The 8675-nt window shown below is 46.2% G+C and overlaps 1 protein-coding gene across 1 annotated transcript; it reads right to left on the reverse strand.

Annotated features, from left to right (window-relative positions):
- Positions 1-3016: 3016 nt before the first annotated feature.
- CTGF (connective tissue growth factor) lies at positions 3017-6296 on the reverse strand. Its single transcript, XM_015421255.1, has 5 exons — positions 6010-6296; positions 5665-5884; positions 5092-5349; positions 4728-4939; positions 3017-4271 (listed from the first exon to the last, which is right to left on the reverse strand). The coding sequence occupies exons 1-5, from the start codon at positions 6070-6072 to the stop codon at positions 3975-3977; spliced, it is 1050 nt and encodes a 349-aa protein (XP_015276741.1). The 5' UTR covers positions 6073-6296; the 3' UTR covers positions 3017-3974.
- Positions 6297-8675: the final 2379 nt, after the last annotated feature.

Raw genomic sequence — 8675 nt, forward strand, 5'->3', positions numbered from 1 at the left:
ACGGCAGGGGAAAAGCCGCCAAAAAGCATGGCTTTTAAAAGCTGCGCCAAAGTTGAAACGGCGCGGCGGGATCCAACGGATCCCCTGGCTGCGCTGCCTTTCTCCCCGGCACGATCAGATGCCGGGGAGAAAACACAGATCGGACGGCGAGCCAGCCGAACTGCGCATGTCGGAGCATGCGCAGTTCGCCTAGGAGCCGGGGACGCGCCGGCGCAAGGATGCGCCGGCGATCAGACTCCCGGTTTGCGGCGCACCATTGGGATGAACCACCTCGGTAGGTGGTTCCAACTTGGAGCGGTTTATCGCGTGGATGGGGCCAGTTCGGGGACGGAAGCACTACGCTTCCCAGATGTTGTGGTGTGATCGCGTCCATTTGCTCCGCCCCCGAACCGTCCTGCTACTGGCCCAAATCCCCTTGTGTGAACAGGACCATTGTAGGTCAAAACTGAGGAGCTTTAACGGCTTCTCCAAGCTGACTCCTTGCCCTTTCTTCCCCCTCCCACTTACTCTAGCTCCCCCCTTGCTTTCCCCTCCTGGCTCTCATTTCCCTTCTCACAAACCTTGCATCATCTTCCACCTCCTCTTCACAGGCCTGCGTCTTCTTCTCCTATGCCCGCTTGCAGTCCTTGCATCCCCTCCTGGTTGGGCATCCATTGGCACTCGGAAGGGAATGGCAGTGACAGAAGGCTGAGGCCAGGAAGATGGCACCAAGATGGGCAGGACCTTCAAACCTAAGCGCCGTCCCAGCCGCACAGCAAGCAAAGGCACTTCTGCAGAGTAATTCCTTAGAGGACTGCAGATCTACTGATTTGTAAACCATTCCCACTTGACTTTTTGCACCATTAGCCCATCTTGGCCCACTGCGGCTACCTAAGGATGCCATTTCTCATCTTCTGAAGGCTTTTCTCAGTGATCCCTCACTGAATTCATTCTCCATTTCGGAGGGTATCTGACAAAAGGAACTTTGACTCTGAAAACCTCATACCCCTAGACATTTATTTCACTATGTCTCCAGGCCTTTTTATTTTTGATTTATGGCCCGATTATTCAATGGAAAAGAGTCCATGATCCTTGGTCTCAATACTAATTGCAGCTGCATGACAGGTGATTGCAGCCAATTGGAAGAACCCTAACGGGCCTTCCATAGATGCCTGGGTTGACAAACGTTGGGATGTTTATATCATGGGGAAAACAGTAAACAATTATTTCTTTGTTGGTTCCCTGTTGTCTTTTTCACCCTGTGATTATGATGAAATCTGGAAGCCAGTTATTGGGTTTCTGAGACACAATGAAGTTCTTCCATGTAGAAATGATTATATAATCTGGTTAAAGTTGTAAGGCTATTGCAAACATGTGTCAATATGAATTGTTTTGTGGGTGTATGAAAATTTAAGTTTAACCCAGGTTTTCTGGGAATATCTACTGCTCGATAATGTTATAATAGTTTTATTTTTGGATTGCTCTTTTTTTGGGTACTTAACAATTAATAAAGTTATTTTAAAAATTAAATTAACCCCCCCCCCATACCCTGAAAATCTTGTTGATCTCTATGGGGCTACTGGACTTGAATCTAGCTGTGAATGTGTTATGTAGTTCATCTCCTATAGCTGTGAGATTGTTCCAGTATTGACAGTTTATGAATATACAGGGTTGACCCCTAACAGCTTTTCTGTAAGTGCAAGAAGGCAAAGAACTCTGAAAAGGCAATGTCAGGAATCATAGAACCCATGCGGACAAAACGTCATACAGTTTCTGGGTGAGATTGTTCCTCCTCCTTCTAGCATCAGTAGAAAAGCTGTTAGGGCCCACCCCTCAGATAACCCCGCCTATTAACGGGGAAGAATACAATGGTTTATCTAGGAGTCCTGGTTGAGTCACAATAGTGTTTTTCCTTACAGAAATATTGAACTGTTTCTCTGCAAAATATAGGGTAGGGGGGAATCTGAGGTTAATATAGTTAATATTTCTCTGCCATAGTTCCTAGAAATATACGGAAAACCACAGTGGCCATGGAGACCAAGTAAGGACTGGAGTGCCTTCCTTTTTAAAGCCAATGGATTTAAGCACTAAAGTGTGCTCTTGATTTCACTGGGCCTTAAAATGTTGTTTGTGCTGAAAAACTTAACAGAGAGCACAGGATAAAGAGCTCCCATACTGCCATTATTCAGAATGCATGTTTAAGGCTGAAGTCCATGTGGTAGTTCAACTGCTTGACTTGAAGCTAAGTAATCCCCATCCAAATCTGTGTACAGTGAAAACAAATTCACTTAGATGGGGTGGCTCTGCTGATGCATTTATTTATGAACAGGCAGGTGTCCCCTGAAATGAATGGGGAAGCCCTGCCTGATAGGCAAGAAAGCTCTGAGTGTGTATGTGCATTTCAGTGGTAAACCATCTGAGCAGCATGCAGAAGGTCCCAGGTTCAATCCCCAACATCTCCAATTAAAAGGATCAGGTAGGAGGGGATGTGAAAGGCCCCTGCCTGAGACCCTGGAGGGCTCTGCCAGTCAAAGTAGAAAATACTGACCTTGATAAATAATGGTTTGATTCAGTGTTTGTGTGTGTGCCATTACAAAAGTGCCTTGAATGGCATTGGTGGGACTCAACTGAATCCGCATAGATCCAAAATTTTGACTTAATGCAAACACAAATCCTCCAGATGCAGCATATGGTGAAGTAGTCTAACTGGTGCACTTTATTTATTCAGTGGAAGTTTCAGCATATTCTGATTTTCAAAGAGTTGACGGGCAGCTTTCAAGAACTCTAGATATAACTGCTTACATATTCAGTCTTACTAATCAGCCAAGAGGCTGTCCTTGCTCAGAACTTCCTGATTGTGCTTTGGTTGACCTGATAAATTACATGCCATATTCATGCACCAAAGCATCCGTACACATGGGAGTGTGCCAGAATACAAGTAAGGAAAGTTAACTGCTAGACTCAACAAAAGCAAGAGACTTGCAAATCGATTTATATAAAAAATAAAATACTTTATTTTTTCATCTAGAAAGGTGCAAACATGTAACTTTTGGTCACATTTCTCAACATGTAACAAACTGTCCCCAAAACAGCCATGGTCAAAGAAAGAAACAAAGGTCTCTGGGAAGAAAGATAGTAGTTGATCAATGAACTGCTCTTCTTAGCTTGGGGCCATTAAGACCCTTCTTACCCCCAATTTGATGAAATGCTTCCAAAGGACATGAGGGTACCTCTTTTTCAGTAAATCATCAATTCAGTTCACTATTCCCCCCCCCCTATTAACTGAAAAGAACCCCTATTATCTATTTCAATGGTTGAATGTATTGGATCAGACAAGCTGTTAAAAAGGAGAGGAGAGGCTAACACTGATGTATCAAAGCATTTAAAAAGGCAATAAAACTTTAAATTAACTTAGATAACTGTACAAATATATTTATATATATACACATACAATATTTACAATATTAAAAAAATCTAGCTTGTAACAGGCAAGTTCACTGTACAAGCTGTCCAGTCTAACACACCCAAGACCAATTCATTTTGAAAGAATGTACTTGAATCAGAACTTCAAAAAGCAGAATTCTTGCTGCTCTGATGTTAGAACATCATTACTTAGCACCTTGGTGGGTGAAGGGTTCCAGTCCAACAATTACCAGCACAGAAACACATGCTGATAACCTCCCTAAGGCTCTTTTTCAATTGCACTATGTCTGAGAGTGCACATCTCCTTCAGCAATCCCTATATATCATCCCCATAAACAGTATACTCTATTCTGAGGCACAGGTTTTCTGTGGTTCCTCACTGTCCATCTTATTTTTTTTCCTTCAAACCAAAGTTTGGGGTCAGTAGACACTTCTGTTTTAAGTCACATGGAACAGACTGATTTTTTTTAAAAAATATTTAAATAACTTGTGCTATTGAATCAGGTTTTACAAAATGAGATGCAATTATCAGTTCAAGTTGACGGTCAAGTTTAAGAGTCCCTTGTTTGGCTTTATGCCATGTCTCCGTACATCTTCCTGTAATACACAGACTCAAAGATATCATTGTCCCCAGGGCAGTTGTAGTGGCATGCACAGGTTTTGATGAACATCATCCTCTTCTTCATGACCTCACCATCGGGACACTTGAATTCCACAGGGAGAGTGGCTGTTCTGTGGGGGGTGCAGCAACGCCCATCAGTGCAGACACCACAGAACTTGGCTCGGTATGTCTTCACACTGGTACAGCCAGACAACTCAAACTTGATGGGCTTGGAGATCTTGGGAGTACGAATACACTTTTTGCCTTTCTGTTGAGGAAAACATATAGGATTCATATATTTTACATGTCAGATACGCAAGGTTTCCATTCATATTCCATTAATATATTCAATACATGTAATCTAAGCAGGGTATTTTTACTATTTCCTTTTCTTAAGAACACACTGGGTACAATTCAGCCAGGACACCATGTGCTCACTGAAATCACTGGCTGACAAATCCTAAAAAATTCAGTGAGGTTTTCAATCCATGGAAATCTGTTTAGAATTATATTACATAGACACTCTAGAAAGCCACAACACATTAACTTAAGGGCAAATCTCAAGTTTTTTTTAACAGCCCCCCCCCACCCAATCTTCCTTCTAATTATTTTATAGTAGCTATGTACATTTGCACATTGCACTATATTTGCAACTGATCTGTAATAGAGCGAGACCAGCCAGACGGCTATGCACAGACATTTGCTGAAGAAAATCAGTATTTACCTTGATGCTCTCCTCCAGGTCTGCTTCGCAAGGTCTCACCATGCACAGCCTGCTTTGCTTCTCTAGTCTGCAGTAGGCATTGTCATTGGTGACTCTGGTGGAGATGCCCATTCCACAAGTCTTTGAGCAAGCACTCCATTCGGTGGTCTGGACCAAACAATTGGCACGCATCAACGATGGGTCAGGTCCATAAGTGTCTTCCAATCTATATGCTGAAAAGCACAGTAAAAAAACAACATTGTTGCTATTGCCTTGTAGGAGAAGATGGGGGTCACTGTCCTGGAACCCAGAACCACAGAAGGTTGGTGCTCACATTCTATCTAGAGCACCAACAGCTAATGCTCGTATGAAAACTCCAACTCACCAGCAAGAGCAGGTCCAACCGCGGTCTGCTCCTTGTCCTTGGGCTCATCACACACCCATTCTTCACAGCATTTGCCAGGCAGCTTTACTCTTCGGGGGTACGGGCAGTCAGGACTAGGCAGGCGGACACCCATGGAGCAGAGAGGCACGCAGCCCACTGCCCCATCCAGGCAAGTGCACTGGTACTTGCAGCTGCTCTGGAAGGACTCCCCACTCCTGTACACCATTCCTCCAAACACACAGGGGGCACCATCCTTTGCTGCAAAGAGGAAACAGCATTCATGAGGACTCTGGTGGGGAAAACTCGAGGGAAACACCTGCACTAAAGAAGGAGCTCAGCGAACTGAAGTTGGGGTGTTAATGGGCTGCCCCTGGGTCCCTGAAACGGCTATCGTTGTCTTGTAACCCCAACAGCTGTATGAGAGGCAGCCAGCCAGCCATTAGATAAGAGGTCTTCTATACCCAAAGAGCCCTGGAGGGTTGCTGAAGGAAGGACCCGAAAGCCCCTGTCAGGGATCGTCCTCTGACTCTCTCTGCTACCCTCCCAAGGCGCTGGAGTGAAAGGGAAACTCACCGGTGCACACTCCGATCTTGCGGTTGACCGGGGATCCGAAGTCGCAGAAGAGCCCCTTGTGGTGATCGCAGGGATCCCGCTCGGTACACAGCTCGCCCAGCTGCTTGGCGCACACCCGGCAGCAGCCACAGCCGTCTGGCACCAGGCTCACCCCCGGCGGGCACTCGGGAGGCGCCGCCGGGCACTGGCATTGCCCGCTGCAGTCTTGGCCGGCCACCTCCTGGGGACAGAGAGAGGGACACAGGCGGCGGGGCATGAGCGGACGGAGCAAGGGAGAGAGACACCCTCCCCCCCGCAAGTTGCCCCCAAACCAGAGCTGCCTTCGACGCCAGCAGAGACACTTACCCGGCCGAAGAGGGCGATGAGGAGCGCCAAGGCAAAACTGCCGGGTCCCATCCTTGCGAGCATGCTCGGGCTGCTTGTTCCTGGTTGTAAAAAGCGGCGTGGAGTCTGGGCCGGAGCGGCTCGCCTTGTCCTGGTGGGTTCGGGGAAAGCTCGCCGCTAGCTTGCGAGGGAGCGGCGGTGCGTCGGGTCGTCTCGGCTGGGCAGCTGCTTGCAAAGTGCCTGCGTCCTCTGTCTCTCTTTCTCTCGGTCTGAAAGCAAGAGCGATTGCTGTCTGAGGCTCCAGGAGGCAGCCCCGGCTGCTTTTATACACTCCAGGCGCCCGGGACTCGCCAATCGGCTGAATGGAGTCCTACACAAACAGCGACATTCCTGACATTCTTCTCCACCTTCCTGCCTCATCAACTCACACCGGATTGATCCTGACCCCTTGACACTTCGCATTCCTCCTGTCTGAAAAAGCTGGCGCACTTCAACGCACAAAAAAGGCGCTGTATTTCCAACCAGCGAGAGGGTTCTCCGCCGTCCAGCCCAGAATTCTTCCCACCACCACAGACCTGATTTATAGGACTTAAAAATACGTCTCTCCTGTTCAGAACTGCCCCCCCCTCATAGCACTAAACCTGAATTCCACAAAAATTCTGCCTCAGTGGGTGTCCATCCTACCTCCAAAAGATATAAATCAGATTTACTACAAAAGGGAGAAAGACACTAGATTATTTATTCCTTGAAAAGTATTGTTTTTAAAAATGAACATTCAAGGCCACATCAGGACCATCACTGACTATTTTTGAAAGTGGAAGGGGTGTGTGACAACCCCCTTTAAATCCACATTCAAAATAAACTACCTGTAAAATCTCACGCGGGATTTCCCCAGTTTGATAGAGAACTTGAAATTATCTCTCATCTTTCCCTGAAAACCTCAAAGTTAGATACGTCTCCCTAAAACAAATGTACACAGATACATTAAGAACACCGTCTTTCAACCATGCAGTACCAAGGTTGCAGTACCAAGAAACCCTTAAAGGCTATTTATTTAGATACATACACCCTGCTTTTCTCCCCAATGGGATCCAAAGTATTCTCCCCTCTTTCATTTTATCCTCACAATAAACTTGTGAGGTAGGTTAGGCTGAGGGGGTGTGACTGGCCTAAGCTTCCATGGCAGAGTGGGGATTTCAGTCTTGGCCTCTCAGATCCTAGTCCAGCACTCTGACCCCTACAGGTTAGTGTCCCACCTGTGCACAAGGCTTTTGCAGGCCTGGACTGCCCCTTTCTTTGCAATGGCTAGTGCAAAGGGATGAAGTGCGGTCTGCCTCATTAATGGGGAATCTCCGTTTCCCAAATTGGTGGCTGGATCTTGGCTATGTGCGTATTTATTTTCAACAATTAGACTTCACCTTTGGCCTTAGGAAGGACTCCAGTCTCCATGAAGTACGACTGAATTGTGCTTTTTAAGACCCATTTGCAGTGACTTCATAGGAATGAAAGGAGTCTTCATAGGAATGAATGGAGACTGCTGAGTGAACTGTGTCTGATCAGCAGTTTATCAGCTCTAATAAGAATTTACTTGGTGGTCAATGGACTGGGCCTTTAGACCCACCAACTATGTTCTTCTCACAGGGCATGTTTGACTGGATGGACATAGACTGAGTCTCTTGTTTTTCCCAGGGACACAGTCCCCACCCACAATATTTAATCCTCCCTGAGCAACAGGTAAGAATGTATTATTTGATTCATCTCATGCCATTAGCTTTGTGATGGGCAGAGAGTTCAGATGGGGGAAGGGGGGGGGAAGGAGAGGTTGCCAGGATGGTTGCTAGGAACAAGCCTGGGAATTCCTCCCCCCCTCCCTTCTTATCTGTGCAAGAAGACAACAAGGCTCTACAAATATAGAAGCAGACTGTTTTCAGATAATTTCTCATGATGAGTCAGTTTCCAACTGTGGCTGCAGCGCGTATGTGTGTGTGTAAAACAGAGATATTTGGGGACCATTCTTATTATCTCACTCCAAAGTAATATGCTATACAGTATCTGGTTTGCAGTGGGCTCTGTGGACTGCTGAATCATGCAGGGATATTTTTTCCTAATAGGTACTTTCTATGAATAGAGAGAGTGAGCCTGTTTGCCCTGAAATACTTGGCACAGGAAAGTGAGGCTGGAGCATGGAAGATGTGGCTCTCTTTTTCCCACTGCGTATGTTCAAGTCCTTCGTAAGCAACACATTCCGCCCTCGCACTTCTATGTTCCTTGTTTTTCTCCCCCAAAGACTATAAAAATCTATTAAAACTGCAAGGCCACCACTATTTTTTCCCAATTTTTTAGTTGAGTATGGCACAGTGAATAGCAATAGGTTTGCCATGGGAAACCTGCTTGAATTCTTCCCTCCCCCCCAGCTATGAAACTTATGGGTCAATAATAATTTCTCTGCTTATCCTACTCCATAGTGTTGCTGGGAAACAAACTCTAAGAATGGTCAGCAGCATAGTCAGAAGAGCAGGCTGGCTGCTAAGTCTCTGCTCCCTTAAAGATCTCAGTGGTTTACCACAGCTGGAGCTGCTATCCAGGCCAGGCACCAAGTGATACTGCCCTCCACAGTCTCACAATGGGAGAGTCTTCTCCTTTTGGGTGAAATATGACCATGTAGAAGAGTCGGTCACGTATAGCTT

The sequence above is a fragment of the Gekko japonicus genome, unplaced genomic scaffold (assembly GCF_001447785.1).
Source record: "Gekko japonicus isolate JY-2015 unplaced genomic scaffold, Gekko_japonicus_V1.1 scaffold407, whole genome shotgun sequence".
Taxonomy (NCBI): Eukaryota; Metazoa; Chordata; class Lepidosauria; order Squamata; family Gekkonidae; genus Gekko; species Gekko japonicus.